This window comes from Dendrobates tinctorius, unplaced genomic scaffold, assembly GCF_039654945.1.
Source record: "Dendrobates tinctorius isolate UK_male_01 unplaced genomic scaffold, ASM3965494v1 ptg000016l, whole genome shotgun sequence".
Classification (NCBI taxonomy): Eukaryota; Metazoa; Chordata; class Amphibia; order Anura; family Dendrobatidae; genus Dendrobates; species Dendrobates tinctorius.
In genome coordinates, this window is record NW_027361684.1 from 51,007,279 (window position 1) to 51,025,711 (window position 18,433).

The window sequence follows — 18,433 nt, forward strand, 5'->3', positions numbered from 1 at the left end:
CACTAAATTTTGTACAAAAATACTTCAGTCCCCTCTCCCTTTTAACAATTTTGGATCTAAAAGTTGCAAAAATGATGAATAAAGAGAGGGAGAAAAAGGACAGATTTTGACAAAATCCACAAACTTTTTTGTGCCATTTTGATGAGTTTGGAGAAAACTGAAAACCTTAGCCAACAGCACAATAAATTGAAATGATGACATATATAACTGTAACGTAAAGCCAATTCTAATATATAAAGCTCGAAGTGTGTATGTGTGTGTGTATGTATGTGTGCGTGTGTGTATGTCCGGGATAGGCATCCGCACCGTCGCAGCTACAGCCATAAAATTTGGCACAGTCACACATCTGGACCCCGAGAGCGTCCTAAGCTATGTTGTGAGGCGAAACTTTAACCCCGCGCGTTCCAATTCACCAAACAATTTTGCCCCTATCTACATACTGGGGGAAAAAGTGTGTGCGCGTCAAGCCCCGCCCCTCATTATGATGTCATAGTGCCCCTATCTACATAATGGGGAAACAGTGTGTGCGTATCAAGCCCCGCCCCTCATTATGATGTCACAACAGTTGCCATGGCGACGCTGATGTCATCATAGGTCGCAAGCCCCGCCGCCGCTCTTTATGATGTCATAATGGTTGACTATGGGATGGAGGATGTGTGATGGGTATATGGGCACTGGACTATGGGATGGAGGATATGTATGACGGGTATATGGGCACGGGACTATGGGATGGTGGATATGTATATGGGCACGGGACTATATGATGGAGGATGTGTGATGGGTATATGGGCATGGGACTATGGGATGGAGGATATGTATGACGGGTATATGGGCATGGGACTATGAGATGGCGGATATGTATGATGGGTATATGGGCACGGGACCTTGGGATGGAGGATATGTATGATGGGTATATGGGCATGGGACTATGAAATGAAGGATGTGTGATGGGTATATGGGCATTGGACTATGGGATGGAGGATATGTATGACGGGTATATGGGCACGGGACTATGAGATGGCGGATATGTATGATGGGTATATGGGCATGGGACTATGGGATGGAGAATATGTATGATGGGTATATGGGCATGGGACTATGGGATGGAGGATGTGTGATGGGTATATGGGCACTGGACTATGGGATGGAGGATATGTATGATGGGTATATGGACACGGGCCTATGGGATGGCGGATATGTATGATGGGTATATGGGCACTCAACTATGGGATGGCGAATATGTATGACGGGTGTATGGGCATGGGACTATGGGATGGAGAATATGTATGATGGGTATATGGGCATGGGACTATGGGATGGAGGATGTGTGATGGGTATATGGGCACTGGACTATGGGATGGAGGATATGTATGATGGGTATATGGACACGGGCCTATGGGATGGCGGATATGTATGATGGGTATATGGGCACTCAACTATGGGATGGCGAATATGTATGACGGGTGTATGGGCATGGGACTATGGGATGGAGGATGTGTGATGGGTATATGGGCATGGGACTATAGGATGGAGGATGCGTGATGGGTATATGGGCACGGGACTATGGGATGGAGGATAATTATTATTTGCTACAACTAACCACAGTTAGATACTATGCCCGGGCAGCGCCGGGCTCTTCAGCTAGTATTTAATATAAATACTATGAAATATAGAAACATGGAAGCCAGAAGTCAAACTATAGCAATGCCCTGGATATTTTTGCTCAAATGCTCAGGAAGATCAGGAGTGATACAATGTTGACAATGTTAGTGCTACATGATGCCATATAATCAATCTCACAAATGCTTCGTTTAGAAATAAAACATGGCACTCTGCTGTGAATATTATTTTGCCAGCAGCACTGTAAAGTCACGTGCTCATGACCAGTATTGGGTCAGTATTTTACATCAGTATTTGTAAGACAAAACCAGAAGTGGGTGATAAATACAGAAGCGGTGATGTGTTTCTATTATACTTTTCTTCTGATTGTTCCACTCCTGGTTTTGGCTTATAGATACTGTGGTAAAATACTGAACATGTGAACATGGCCTGACAAGATAGCCACTTAAGCCAGGAGATGGGCAACAAGGTAATGACCGTTTTGTTTTCCTTAACACTTTGTCTGGCTTTTAAACTTGAGAGAGCATTAGCACGTTTCTTCATGCAAAGCAATCATGTGCCCTCTAATTGATTTAATAGAAACTGCACACATAATATACACAATGGACATTTGTGCATATATACAATACGCTGAAATCTAATGTAGACTATTACTGTAACAAAACATATGCATGAGGACAGTTGACTGCAAGAAGATTATAGACACAAACTTATGAGCTTGCGATGATTTAATCCTAAATTGCAGAGATCCCCAATTTGTAAAATCCATTTGCCCTCTATTCATAATAATATTTTTCATTACACACCTGTCTCAGGTATCCCAGGCTCTGCTTCATTCCCCTGGGTCCACTGCCCTCTGTTGTGCTCCATGTGGGGTTTTGAAAGTGGCTCTCAGGGTAGCCAGCAGTGGACACCGTGTCAGACCCAGGCAGCCACTTATCTAAAGGACGACCACGTCCCATGAGAGACAAGCGTGTGCATGGATAGCGCTCTCTTTACTAAGACAGGAACTTTTAAGTGATATTATCCATGGAATCTGAGAAATCTAGCTCTATTGGAATTCGGACATTACATGTCCTCATTATAATTTCACCAATAGCGACAGTCGGTTACACTGATGAAGGTCGATTAAGGCCGAAACGTCTGTGACTTTTGTACCACTGACTGTTAATTCAAGTATTCCTCTACTCATCCTATCAAGTTGAGCGCCAAGTTTATTCATACATACTATTGGTTTGGGACCATACTTGCGCACCGCACCAGTAGTGCCACTTTTACTCTTCACATTAGCTATTTCAATGACCTGAGAGCGTATGTATAATGCAGGTGCAATCATCTCTCCTTATCCATATGTTTTGATATTTTCTAATAGTCTGCACTCTTAAATCCACTAGAGGGAGAAGTATATCTGTGCATAAAGAAGTGTGTTAATGATCTGTTGAGGTCAAGGACCAGAGGAAGCACTCTACAGCATGAATCGGCCTTAGCCTTGTTGCACTTCTTCCCTGTATGGCTTCGTTCTTGTAATGCCACTCACAGAATAAAGTTCACAGAAGATTGGCGAGTGCTGTGTTTTATCTCTACAGGAAAGAATGCAATACATAAATATGACTATAAACAATAATAAGATGTGTACAATTCAATGACTATTAGTTTTAAATCTAAAAGAAGAAATCACATACCTGGGGGATCATAGTGTTCAGCTCTGAGATATTCATCTTATTATACATTGACTCACTAGTTCTGTTGTCATGGGGTACAGTAATCTAAAACATAACAAAAAAGTTAAAGTTTTTTGTTTGTTTTTGCAAACGCCAAAAAAAATATTTTTTGCTATTAAACATTAATATGCTAATTCTTAAAATGAAATTAACCTGCTCAGGGCCCCGGCACTTGCCCAAGTGCGCCTGGTGCTGACGCCGGCCCTGCTGGTGAGGCAGCAGAAACACTTAGCTGTTAGCTCCTGCTGTTTCATCCGTTTACTCACTTATTATAAGTGACTTATGGTTCTACCCTTCCACCCAAGAATTTTGGCATGTTCTGCCCATGTTCATGTATTTTCAGACACAGCCATAACACAACAGGGGCACATTTATAAGATTATCTCAGCACAGGAACATTTTTTTTTAAAACATCCAATTGTAGAACTTATTATTATTATAAGATCTATTGATTAAAATGTACTTTGTTCATGGGAAAAGCTCTTTAAATATCGATCAACAAAATCAAGAATCCAAACTACATCATCTTTCATTTTCTTGATTTTTAATGAGCATTCACAGGGCTAAATGAAATACATATTCTTTGGATTACTATATGGTACTCTGATATTAATAGAATTGATTTAGAGTGTGCGCTTACTTCTGTTCATAACACCTGCCCGTACCCTACTGAAGCAGAATGACAGTAAAGAGGGATACGCTTATTTGCACCCTTGTTCTGAAAGTTTTGTTTTACATGGCTGTCTATTGATTTGAAGGGACACGGTAATGCTATAATTTGCCATATGGAAGCATTTGTACAGTTGTAATTGCTAAGGGTCGGGGATCTAGCAGTTGTGGTTTCGGCGATTAAATTAGCATCAGTTACCTGTCAGAAGGTGAGACTTGAGTGCACCACCGAAATACATGAGAACATTTGCAAATAAATCTAAAGAGTATAGGAAAGATCTACCGCATATGATTTTGATGATTTATGGTAACATTTTAATTGCTAGGACATGTATTTTTTTTACATATATTGTAGTCAGTGTGCAATAAATTTAGTATTAATTGCTAATTTCAGAATTTCTGTTGGTAAAAATGAGCATGGCATACTAGGTAAATTAATTAGGACAATTCAGGCCTCATCTTTTCAGCCGCAGCCAAATAACACAATTGAAACTTTCTGTTATTTCAATACTATTGTTTCCAGGATCAGAATTTGTTTATATAGCTATGGAAAACCTCCTCTGCCAATATTAATGGTCTGTCGGAGATGCTGGCAAGCATTGTGGGAGAAAATTCAAGTCAACAAGTCTTGGAAAATATTTTTTAAAACCAGTTCATAAAGCATGTATTAAAGGGGTTCTCCATGTTAAGCAAAATTATACACAGACAGTTGAAGACCTATAATAATAAGTGACACTGCATTTATTCCCCGGTTAGACTCCACAGTGGCTCTAGCGCAGGGTCCGCAAGGGATATTTACATTTTTAAATTTAGAAAGTGCAACCGATCTTTGGAACGCGCCTTTCCTTTTTTAATTGGATCTGTAAGGGATGACGTCCTAATTTTTGCTCACCTGATGTGTGAGTAGCTGCAAGTGGAACAGAATATTATGAGTTGCACAGAAGTATTCCACTCACAGGCACCACATCACACATCAGTTTTTGTTGTCAGCTAAAATCCGCTAAAATGGCGGACAACGGATCCATTCTTGAACTGACCACAACGTTTGGCACTGGACCATTGATCCGTCGAAGGAAGAATTTTAAAGGAACCGCTGCCTGGGGAAGGAGAGAGAGAGAGAGAGAGAATTTTTTTCAGCCGCCAGAACAGGGCTAAATTTGCGGCCGAAGCAAATCCTCCGGGCATGCGCAATGTAAAATGCGGATCCGGCCGCCCGAAAAAACGTTGCATGGTCCGTCCAGACATGTCGGCGGACACCAAAATTTTGGCGGATCCGCAAAAAAACAGATCCAATGGATGGCCATCCGTCAAGATCCGCCGGTAATGCAACTCAATGGGAAAAAAACGGATCCGCCAAGCAAAATGGCAGATCTGTTTTTTTTGCAAAACGGCGGATTTTGACTGATTTGAAAAAAGTGATGTGTGAAACAGGCCTTAGGTGACTAAATAGACTGATTGCAATGGTCACAGGTGGTTTAACCCCTTCGCACCCGAGCCTGTTTTTGCCTTCGTGACTGGGCCAATTTTTTCACGAATGACCAGTGTCACTTTATGAGGTCTTAACTCTAGAATGCTTCAACGGATCCTGCTTATTCTGACATTGTTTTCTCATGACATACTGTACTTCATGATGGTGGTAAAATTTCTTAGATATGAACTGCGCTTATTTGTTAAAAAAAATCGAAATTTGGCAAAAATTTAGAAAATTTTGCAATTTTCAAACTTTTAATTTTTATGCCCTTAAATCAGAGAGTGATATCGCACAAAATAGTTAATAAATAACATTTCCCACATGTCTACTTTACATCTGCACAATTTTGGAAACATAATTTTTTTTTTTTAGGAAGTTATAAGGGTTAAAAGTTGACCAGCGGATTTCTCATTTTTACAACAAAATTTACAACACCATCTTTTTTAGGGACCACCTCACATTTGAAGTGAGTTTGGGGGGTCAATATGACAGAAAATACCCAAAAGTGACACCATTCTAAAAACTGCACCTCTCAATGTACTCAAAACCACATTCAAGAAGATAATTAACCCTTCAGGTACTTCACATGAATGAATGGAATGTGGAAGGAAAAAATAAACATTTAACTTTTTTTCACAAACATTTTACTTTAGAACCATTTTCTTTTATTTTCACAAGTGTAAAAAGAGAAAATGAACCACAAATTTTTTTGTGCAATTTCTCCCGAATACGCCAATACGGGGTCGTATGTGGGGCTAAACCACTGTTTGAGCACACGGCAGAGATCAGAACGGAAGGAGTGCCGTTTGACTTTTTCAATGCAGAATTGGCTGGAATTGAGATCGGATGCCATGTCGCATTTGGAGAGCCCCTGATGTACCTAAACAGTGGAAACCCCTCACAAGTGACCCCATTTTGGAAACTAGACCCCTTAAAGAACTTATCTAGATGTGTCATGAACACTTTGAACCCCCAAGTGCTTCACAGAAGTTTATAACGTAGAGCCATGAAAATAAAAAATCTTTTTTTTTCCACAAAATGATCTTTTAGCCCCCAATTTTTTATTTTTACAAGGGTAACAGGAGAAATTGGACCCCAAAAGTTGTTGTCCAATTTGTCCTGAGTACAGTGGTACCCCATGTGTGGAAGAAAACTACTGTTTGGGCACACGGTGGGGCTCGGAAGGGAAGTAGTGACGTTCTGGAATGCAGATTTTGATGGAATGGTCTGCGGGTGTCATGTCGCGTTTGCAGAGCCCCTGATGTACCTAAACAGTGGAAACCCCCAATTCTAATTCCAACCCTAACCCCAACACACCCCTAACCCTAATCTCAGCCCTAACCCTAACCCTAGCCCTAGACCTAACCTGCGTGCCTGCTTTTTTTTTCTTTACTTTTTTTATTTTTGTGACTAGATCGCTGCCTGGCACATAGTAACGCCACTTCTCCTCTGATCTCACACTGACAGATGATCAGAGGAGAAGCAGCGTTACTGTGTGACAAGATCGCTGCCTGGCACAGCTGTGACAGGCAGCGATCAGCTGTGCCAGGCAGCGATCTAGTCACACAGTAACGCTGCTTCACCTCTAATCATCTGTCAGTGTGAGATCAGAGGAGAAGTCGCGTTACAATGAGTCAGATCGCTGGGAAACAAGCAGCTTTCCCAGCGAGCGCTCTCATTGGCTGCTGTGACGCTGACGTCATCAGGACCTGAACCGATCAGGTCTCGATGACGTCGGGGGTCCCAGCATGCATTGTGCACCGGGATCCCTGCATTATAAGGTATGTGGGGGTCCCGGGGGGGCACAAAACTGCCGACAGTAGATAAACGTTGGCGCTGCACAAAGCCCAGCAAGCGCCAACGTTTATCTACTGTGGGCGGTCGGGAAGTGGTTAACCAGCTCTATTTACTATTTCAGGCTAAAAATTTGCACTTCTGATAACTTTTTGCTTACCTTAGGCAAACCCTCTACAGGGGTTCACGAGTTAAAAAGAATGTGTCCCCAACAAAACTCAAATTAAACCATTTATACGTCCATATAGAGGACTTAGCCCTTAGCCTCTAAAAATCATACTTTTCGTAAAGATTTCACTTCTTTCTCTACATAAGTGGAGTAGTGATATATATATATATATATATATACTGTGTATGTATATGCAGTATATATATATAAAAATATATATAAACTGTTATTACATATGTAAATGAGGTGTCCTTGGTGAAACCTTTGCATTGACAATGGCTCAGTGCACCATTCCAACCTCCTTAATTCTTTAATTAGCACCCTACACACACTGCTAATATTCACTGACTGCGCTCATTTTGGATTGCTGCCTGATTTGAATCGCCTGTCCTGCATGCGCTAACACTGTAGGACCAGCGAGAACACACAATGTAAGTGTGAGAGTGCTCTTATCCCCACTCCTGTCTGCACTGCCAGCCAAAATCACACAGGCTGACAAGAAAGGACGGTGAGAATATGTTCGCACTGACACTGGTTGTTTGCGCTCGGCACCTGCAGTGTCAGTGCTGGTACATTCTCATCCTTATATCATGTCAGCATTGGCTGCCATTACTGTGTGACCTGTGTGCCGCGAGTAGCCACTGCAGAAAGGAGAGTGGGATGAGAGCACACCCGCTCTGACACTTTGTACTCTCGGCTGCTGCAACAAATCTATTGTTTGTGGAAGATTTACTGTATATTCTATATTTTGAATTCTGATTAATAAAAATCTATTTGATCAAAAAAAAACACTCATAGATAGGAATGGAGTTGTTGCACCAAACATATTCCAACAATACAATACATAGATCAATAATACTTTTCATGTGTACATTGCTCATTTTTTCTTGTCTAATTTTTGAAAAAGTGTGGGAAAATAAATATGCAGCAATTAAAAGTGCTGTAAACATTAATATGATTTCTGTAACAGAAATGGCTTATCCATTGTTCCCACAGGTATTCAAAATTAATGATAACCATATTGTAAGTAAACCAAATATTAATATATATATACACACATACTTAAATACCTATACTTAAGTAAACCAAAGCGAGGGATTTCTGTAATAGTAAAAAATTATGTAATAATATATGGCATGTTACATGGAAAAATAGTTCAATAGTTGGTTTTACCTCCACCTATCCATACAACATTGGATTTATTTACTGAATATACACTATACTTGATTGACTTTTAATTTTGAATACCTGTGGGAACAAGCATAAGCTATTTGTGTTACAGAAATATTATGTTTATAGCACTAAGCACTTTTCATTAAATTACTGCATATTTATTTTCCCACACTTATCCAAAAATTAGAAAAGAAAAAAAAATGTGCAATGTACACTCGTAACTTTACATGAAAAGTATTATTGATCTATGTATTGTATCTATTCTATTTTTCTATACTTATATAAGCGCTGCTGTGTTCTCCAATTGACATATTTTTTGACAATTAATAAACTTATTTTTACTGTCTTTTGTATACTCTTCTTGATTCTGGATTTCTTTCCAGAGTCTGTATTTGCAAATGAATAAGTGACTTAATTTCAGTTTTAGGGATAATAGCCTCTCTTTAAAAAAATAAATAATCGAAACAGCAGCAAGTGTTCAAAAACGAAAACAGAAAGAATGTTCACATTTTCGTTTCCTACTATTGCAGGTCAGATGTTCTGGTCTTTGAATACAAATGGACGCCACTGCCGCAGCCTCGTGTTCTGTTACCAGCACTTGGCTCTGCACTGAGTGATAACAGGCAAATTCTGGCTTCTTGTGAATACAGACTGGGTAGTCAGCTTGAGCATTTCTGTTTTACTAAAGATTTTTTTTCTTTTTATTTATCTTTTATTTATTTATTTTATTTCTGCTGTTTTTTAAACTGTTTCAAAAAAGAAATTAAAAACAGAGGTAAAAAAAAATAGAACTGCTCCGGCTTGTCCTCTCATTTTTTTGTGTACAAGAAGGGAGAATGTGACTAGCATCACTCAACGTGGAGCCATGGTGCTACTAGTACATAGCGTGGCAGCTGCAGTCATGTGTTCTCCATTTTTAAACAATCCTTTAAATTACAGCTTTAAAAAGTTTACTAATCTAGTACACATTTTATTAATTCTGGTTAACCACAAGCCATGTAATTAATAGTAGAGACACTGTTGGAGTAGTTGATCTATAACAACATAATTGTTTGTGGTCACTTGATTTACGATCTGTAACTTTATGACCAAAACCTGGACGATAAAGAAACAAGACAGAAGAAGAATCGATGCCTTCAAAATGTTGTGCTGGAGAAGGATGTTACCAACACCATGGATGGCAAGAAGAACAAATGTATCAATTTTGGAACAAATCAAGCCGGACATGTACCTCGAAGCAAGGATCACCAAGCTATGACTATCCTACTTTGGACACATGATACAAAGAGAGCACTCACTGGAAAAGGACATCATGGTCGAAAGAATAGATGGAACAAGGCGAAGAGGAAGACCAACAACCCGATGGCTTGATATTATCATGATCATTTTTGGAGAATACCATGGTGGACCTATCTAGGCTTGCTCAAGATCAATATTCCCACAAAGTATTCATCCATCAAGTTGCCATGGCTCGTGATCAAGCTGAAGGCTCTTAAATAAATGATAACAACTTTATCACCAATGACCGGGTCATGTACAGTATGCAAGGCCTGCAATAAGGGCAGCAGACCAGGCAGCTGCCTAGGGCCCCTGCTCCTCCAGGGGCCTCCAGCCAATGGCCGCTATGGGGCCCGTAAGAAGCACCCCATCGCTCATTCAACTGTATCGGCATCATACTAGACATCAATATAGTTTAAAGCAGTGATGGAGGAGACACCCTCAGATGACACTCCCTCTCCCATCACTTCCTCTGCTTGTGACTTAGCAGTGGAACCAATGAGTCCAGAGCAGAGCCTGGAGCAGAGCGGGGAACAAGGAGGAGAGGTGAGGTGTGTGTGTTGGTTGCATTATAGTGTGTGTTGTGGGCAGCTGCACTATACTGTGTGTGGGGGGAGCTGCACAATACTGTGTGTTGGGGAGCTGCACTATACTGTATGTTGGGGAGCTGCACTATACTGTGTGTTGGGGAGCTGCACTATACTGTGTGTTGGGGAGCTGCCCTATACTGTATGTGGGAATGCATTACAGTGTGAAAATGTGGCACCCCCAGGAGTATGATTGCCACAGTGGCCTTGCTTCCATCCAGGGGGGAGTGATGTCATGCCTGGAAGCAGTAAAAGGATATCTTTATCAGGTAGTTCCAGCACACAACACAGTTCCTATGCCAGGCCAGCAGAGGGAGCTCTGAACCAGGACGAGCTGCTCTCTGTAGTCGGGAATAAGAAGTTAGGGAGTTGAAATGTAAACAGAAAAGAAGGAGGACGTGGGAAAAGAAGCTATAGAGGAGCTCACCCCTAAGCTGGAGCACAGAGGCCGGACACCAGAGTCCGAGGCTGTGTGGATACTAAAGGTCCCACAGCAGATACTGGAGGAACAGAGGCTGTAAATGCTCTGTTCCCAACTAAGACTTGACAGCACAGTAGCAGCATGTGAGCCAGAGATGCCATTAAGGGCAGTTCATGAAAGAAGCTACAGCTACCTGTCATGCAAGTGGAGTTCTAAGTAACAGACAGAAAGCACTTATGTGGAGTTCAGAACCGCAAGTACTTCAGAATAGCGCTAGAAAGGAGACCTCACAACCCACCTGCATAGAGAGATCCCCAAATTGCTTCCAGGCTGATCAACTCCTTGTTAGGACGGCGGAACGCACCAAATATAAAATAACAGGAGGTGCGTTCGCCGCCCGGAGTCCACCGTGCGGTAGGTGACAAGACCGCTGCTGAACAATGGCAGATGCACCTAAGCAATGAGGTACTGCGCTCGGGTTAACGTCACCCGAACGCTAAGGACAGCTCTGTTCTGGCACAGAGTCGCAAGAGGCAATGTGATGCCGAGACACGGCTCTTTTAATGTCACAGAGGCCTGCATGTGGCGTCGCAACAGCGACCAAGAGTAGCTGCGGTTAGTGCAGCGCAGCGGCAGGTAAAGCCGCAGACGTCAGCGCTGAGACACAGGCGCCGACGGACGCTAGTGTAGGCGAGGATCACGTGGCGTGTAGCTTGCCACAAGCTGAGACTGACTATCCAACTCTCTGTCACCATTCGTAATATCCGAGGGAAGGGGTTTCATAATGCGTCAGTCACCAGTCCACACATCCATCACCATACACACACAGCATAATATGCTACACTAGCGCATCGCCGAGCCGCCATGCGGGCTTTTTATAGCGATGCGCTTCCGGGACCTTCCATTAGCTTGGGAAGGACCAATCAGATCCAACGTAGGACCTGAGCATGTAACCCCTGCTCTCCAGTGCGAGGTCAAGTTGCGAGCATGCCCAGTAGCACGGCATGAGGACTTAGCCTCAGGAGCAGTTCCCTGCAGAGCAGGTTGCGCTGCTATTGCTGCACCAGAGGTGGCAGCAACATTCAGGCTGTCAGAGCGAGTCTGAGCAGCAAGCCTGGCTCGCCGTGTTTGCTGAGCAACACCCGGAGCGGTCGAGGAAGAATAGGAGACCGCAGGATGTCTGGCTCTGGACTCCCGCTGTGCAGTGCCAGGAATCTGACGCCTAACACTCCTGTTCCATCTGTAATCTGAATCCTGGACTGTACCTACAAAGCTCAGTAAAAGGTAAAAGAAACTGCACTCTGTCCTTTGAATTCTCCCAGCATCATCTTCTCAGCGCTGCTACATCCTTTGCTCCTCACTACATCAACATCCACTTCTCAAGATCTCTTGTCTGCCCTGGGACTCAGCTCTGCCTGCTGCATCATACCATCTGTCCCAGAGGATCTGCACTGCAGCGCTGGTCGCCTCTGACCAGATACCACGGGTGGCGTCACAAACTCTTATTACCAAAAACTCTTTATTTTTCCATTCCCTTGTAAATATATCCCTTTTATTGGATGCCCAGGGCCAAGGACCGGGTTACCGCCGCTGTGACACTGCCCCTTTAAGAAGCAGCCCAGTACCGAATACCCCACTTGCCCTGGCGGGCGCTCCAAGTGTGTGTATAGCTGCAGTATTCTCTGAGGTGGACTGCAGTATACCTTATGAGAGGGGCTGCAGTATACTCTGAGGGGGGCTGCAGTATACTCTATGAAGTGGGCTGCAGTATACTCTGAGTGAAGCTGCAGTATACTCTATGAGGGGCTGTATTATACTCTATGAGGGGTGATGCATTATACTCTATCAAGGACCATGGGGAGTGCATTATACTATATGCAATATATGAGACCTGCATTATACTCTATCAAGGACTATCTGTCCCCATCATTCTTCCTCAGCCGATGTAAAGAAACTCGAGAACAAGGGTCAAACGACTTCAATATTGTTGATCACGCTCACATAATGACCTGAACTCAGCGCATGTAAATACTTTCAAAATGTTTCTATGTGATGGTGCAATATGTGAGCATTTGGAGCCCCACGTTAAACTTTTGCCCAGGGCCACACTTTCTCTAAAACCTGACAGTCTGTGATCTTCAGAAAGTGTAATGCTCAGGCAGTAAAATCCACAATCATGTATGTTTATGCGGCCATACGGTGGCATGGCTGAGCATTAAATCCGAAATAAACAGGACAGACACTATGTGATCATAGATGAGTTGGGCCAGCTGATCACCTCCATCCATAACATCCTAGTTACAATCCTACAAAGGTAGAATATTCATAATAGGATGGCAGGGGGATTATTTTGATTTTAGAATGCGCTATTACATTTGGAAATGCATCATTTTCCCTTATCTTAACCAATTATATGTGGAGCTGTGACTTCAACATGATTTTCTCCTGAAGCATGAAAGCTCAGGGTAATTGGGAATTACTTTTACAACCATAAGCAGAACATAAGAACGCACTTACAGGCATATAATATATGATTTAATTCCTGTGACGGAGGAGATACACTTAGCCCAATCCATTTTTACTGAATGACCTCTAAGTAATGTCTTTTTCTAGTGTCCTCAGCAGAATAGCTTTTCACATTGAATCAGCATCTTCCAGACTGTGTCTTAATGACTTTTAAACCCAGTTAATGAAATATGGAAGAATTTAGCTGGGGTATTGGAGAACAATTATTAGTTAAAAATAGATTAGCATTCGTAATGTGCATTATGACAATTACAGGTTGGTAAGATGGTAAATGATGGAATAACAATGGCTAGCAAAGCGGCTCTGCGGATAGGAATAGAAAAATGAGACAAATCAATCCAACATCTGTAGATAGTTTGTATGGGTTTGCATGGGTGCCAGGAACAAGACATGCAAGTATGAGTATACTAGGTGGCTACCAGAAGCAAAATGTGACTCCTGGTTAAACAAATCACCCAGCATGGTAGACAAAAAGCTAAATCTCAATTCTATCAATAGACAATACGAGGGAAAAGTTGGATTTTCTCCATACATTTTTATCATAAAGACAATAATCTAATATTTATGTCCAGCATAAGTTCTCCACAAAGCATAAGACATCCTGCACATTCCTGGCTCCTCACCGTTGCGGCTACAGGTGAGAACTTTCAGAAGCTTGATAATATTGACTTGCTGAATCTGGGTTAGTGACTGTGCTTGCTTTTAACATCTTTACGCACCTGACTAAGAAACAAATGGATCAGAAACAGTGTTTGTAAGAAAATATGAAATCCCTGAACGGATGTGTTGTTCCACTGTTCTATCTAGTGCATTTTCACTTATGAGGGAACACCACTATTTTTGCTCATAAGCCTCCATCATCCTTGCCCTAGCTTTAGGATAAGGAAAGCTTTTCTGGAATCCAGCTGTCTGAAAGGGAAACTATCAGCAGGTTTTTGCTATGTAACCTGACATCAGCATGACGTAGACTGAGACCCTGATTCCAGCAATGTATCACTTAGTTTATTGGGTGCAGCAGTTTTAATGCAGTCACAATTTTCTCTGCAGCAGATGTAGCAAAGCTCAGTTATTGAGTTGTGGATAACGCTGCCTACAGCACAACTTCCTGTACTTTGTATACAGTAGTGACAGAGAACTACTAATCAGTAGTGGATGTGTAGATAGACTAGATTGCCCAAGGACATTTGTCTTCTAGTTATATTATTCTGCTAATAAAACACTGATTGTATTGAAACAGAATAACAGAATGGCCCAGTAAGTGACACATCGCTGCAATCAGGGTCTCTGTTCCTACATTATGGGTCTCAGAGTGCATAGCATAAATCTGCTGACAGATCCTTTTGAATAATTGTGTATTAATGTACTAAGATAGATAGATAGATATGAGATAGATAGAGTGGGGGAAATAAGTATTTGATCCCTTGTTGATTTTGTAAGTTTGCCAACTGACAAAGACATGAACAGTCTATAATTTTAAGGCTAGGTTAATTTTAACATTGAGAGACAGCATCAAAAATAAAATCCAGAAAATTACATTGTATAAAATCCATAAATTTATTTGCATTTTGCAGTGAGAAATAAGTATTTGATCCCTCTTGCAAACAAGACTTAATACTTGGTGGCAAAACCCTTGTTGGCAAGCACAGCAGTCAGACTTTTTTGTAGTTGATGATGAGGTTTGTTCACATTTCAGGAGGAATTTTGGTCCACTCGTCTTTGCAGATAATCTCTATATCATAAAGATTTTGAGGCTGTCGCTTGGCAACTCGGAGCTTCAACTCCCTCCATAAGTTTTCTATGGGACTAAGGTCTAGAGACTGGCTAGGCCATTTCATGACCTTAATGTGCTTCTTTTTGAGCCACTCCTTTGTTTCTTTGGCTGTATGTTTTGGGTTATTGTCTTGCTAGAAGACCCAGCCACGACCCATTTTTAATGTCCTGGCGGAGGGAAGGATGCTGTCACTCAGGATTTTACGGTACATGGCTCAATCTATTCTCTCATTGATGCGGTGAAGTAGTCCTGTGCCCTTAGCAGAGATACGCCCCAAAACACAATGTTTCCACCTACATGCTTGACAGTGTGGACGGTGTTCTTTGAGTCATAGACAGCATTTCTCTTCCTCCAAACACGGCGAGTTGAGTTAATGCCAAAGAGCTCAATTTTTGTCTCATCTGACCACAGCACCTTCTCCCAATCACTCACAGAATCATCCAGGTGTTCATTGGCAAACTTCAGATAGGCCTGCACATGTGCCTTCTTGAGTAGGGGGACCTTGCGGGCACTGCAGGATTTTAAACCTTTACTGCGTAATGTGTTACCAATGGTTTTCTTGGTGACTGTGGTGCCAGCTGCCTTAAGATAATTAACAAGTCCCCCCGTGTAGTTTTAGGCTGATCTCTCACCTTCCTCATGATCAAGGATACCCCACGAGGTGATATTTTGCATGGTGCCCCAGATCGATGTTGATTGACAGTCATTTTGTATTTCTTCCATTTTCTTACTATTGCAACAACAGTTGTTTCCTTCTCACCCAGCGTCTTACTTATGGTTTTGTAGCCCATTCCAGCTTTGTGCAGGTGTGTGATCTTGTCCCTGACATCCTTCTAAAGCTCTTTGGTCTTGCCTATGTTGTAGAGGTTAGAGTCTGACTGATTAATTGAGTCTGTGGACAGGTGTCTTTCATAAAGGTGACTATGTAAGACAGATGTCTTTAATGCAGGTAACAAGTTGATTAAGAGTGTCTAACCAGTCTATAGGAGCCAGAACTCTTAATGGTTGGTAGGTGATCAAATACTTATTTCTCACTGAAAAATGTGTTCTTTGACCTTGGCTAAGTTTATTAATCATGACCTATTTATATGAGGATATGGTATCTTGGACTATACATATACATATCTGTGAAGCAATATACATGCTGCGATAATTAGGTGGATTGATATATACTGTTTGCAGCTGATGAGTCATGATACACTGTATTTTTGTCAGTCATATTTATATGTCTGAGCCCTGAGTCGGGACAGAACCGTCTCCCCATATGCCTATCTATTCATGTGTTCTTTTATATGTGTAACATTTTGTGGGTTCTAGGGTCCCCCTTATCGTAGGTTCGTCTCTGTTATTTGGCAGGGGTTCCCTTAGCATCGGGGAAGGGATTTCACTAGTGGTGCTAGGATACAATAGGGCCCCTAGGGACAGCCATCGTTGAGCGGGGGCGCCACAACGTTCCCCCCTAGGGTGCCAACCTCCGCGGTTAGGAAGGTGACAATAGGATACCTCAATAGGGACTCCTAGGACATTCCCCACAATTATTTTAATTCATTTGTTTTTTGGACACTTTTTTTGTTTTGTCTTTTGTGTTCACTTGTGGTTGAACCCTGGTGGGTTTTTTATTAATAAAATATCAGTTTTAGGGTATGTTATATGATTTCTTTCTCACTGAAAAATGCAAATAAATTTATATAATTTATACAATGTGATTTTTTGGATTTTATTTTTGTTATTCTATCTCTCTATGTTAAAATTAACCTACTCTTAAAATTATAGACTGTTCTGTCTTTGTCAGTGGGGAAACTTACAAAATCAGCAAGGGATCAAATACTTATTTCCCCCACTGTAGATAGATAAGTAAATAGATAGATAAATAGATAATAGATAGACAGATAAATAAACAGACAGGTATACAGATACATATGTATACTTTAATCCTTGCCGCCCGCATGGTGTTTTGAGCAGGGAGAGTGTCATGCAGAACAGGCAGGTAAGTTGCAATTATCTGCCTGTTAGTGCTTAGGTGCTTTTTTTTTTTTTTTTAAATAAAGTCTCAGATATAGCCTTTAGGCTATGTGCGCACGTTGAGTATTTGCTTGCAGAAATTTCTGAAAGGTTTCTGCATCTCTTGGCAGAAAAACGCAGCAGAAAATACGCACGTTTTTGCTGCGTTTTTGCATGAATTTTTTCATGCATTTTTGTAAATCCATAGAGCTAAATAAGTATGAAAAAGGCACAGCAGCACCCTGTGAATGCCAAGACATATGATGTCAATGGAAATATCAACTTCCAAACACTCTGTCCCTCAGCAAGTTGTATTTACAAAAAAGCGAAGGTTCTTATCGCATGTTTTGGCCAATTCATGTGTGCCCGTCAACCGCGGCAAGGTGACACTTCTCTGATGGGTCCTGTCTTAACCCTTCCATATCCTACTGTACATGCCACTTTCTGGTTAAAAAACCTACAATAACTGACAAACATGTCTCACCTGGGCTGCAAGCCTACAATTTAAATGGGCAAGTAGAACTGGTTGAGAACACCGGCAGGTTAATGGGAGGAGTGCAAGTGTCAGAGCAGAGGGAGCTAAATAAGGATATATTATTAAAAAAAAAGAATTGTGATGTAATTTCCTTGTTTAACCTTCTTTTCCACTCTCCATTGAAGACCATATTGTCATTACATATCATGTTCAAATATAATGTGCAAACACACAGAACAAATATAAGTTCATCAGCTCCAGTGCTCTCACTTACAGCACCGCTGCTTAAGAACCGGAGCTGATCAGCTGTTGAACTCTGGTGAACTCTTACGGCAGCGCATTGATACAGCGCAGGAGCGATTACCTCCTGTCAGTGTATCGTTGGAGGCCAGGTAAAGCAGTCATATCTCCTGATGTGACTGTTCTACACATGGGATCGCCATGGGACACTCGGTATTTAAATGGACTATGGAGGACAGGAAGTATATGTTGGTTTATTATTTTTTGTTTGCAGAAGACATGGGCGTCGGGGATTAGGTGTTCGATGAGTATGTGTGTGTCTTATGTAGCATTTTTCCTATCAAGAGAAGTATTTTTGTTGTAGAAATTTCTGCTGCAAATACTGAATTTGCGCACATTTGCAGCAGAATGTCTGTGTCGGCCTTTAGTTACCTCTAGAGAATATTAAAAGCACCAATATTCATCTCTTATCTCATTAACGTGAAAATCTGTCTTCATTGAATACAGAGTTTATCCA

The 18,433-nt window shown here is 41.6% G+C and overlaps 1 protein-coding gene and 1 long non-coding RNA gene across 3 annotated transcripts in view; one reads left to right on the plus strand and one right to left on the minus strand.

Annotated features, from left to right (window-relative positions):
* LOC141080555 (uncharacterized) overlaps positions 1–18,433 on the plus strand; it is a 385,270-nt gene that overhangs the window by 292,781 nt on the left and 74,056 nt on the right. The gene's annotated exons all lie outside the window — the stretch shown is intronic.
* PHEX (phosphate regulating endopeptidase X-linked) overlaps positions 1–18,433 on the minus strand; it is a 365,396-nt gene that overhangs the window by 149,076 nt on the left and 197,887 nt on the right. The window contains exon 8 of the mRNA XM_073565833.1: positions 3,303–3,386. Coding sequence (XP_073421934.1) covers positions 3,303–3,386 — 84 coding nt within the window. The remainder of the gene's footprint in view (positions 1–3,302; positions 3,387–18,433) is intronic.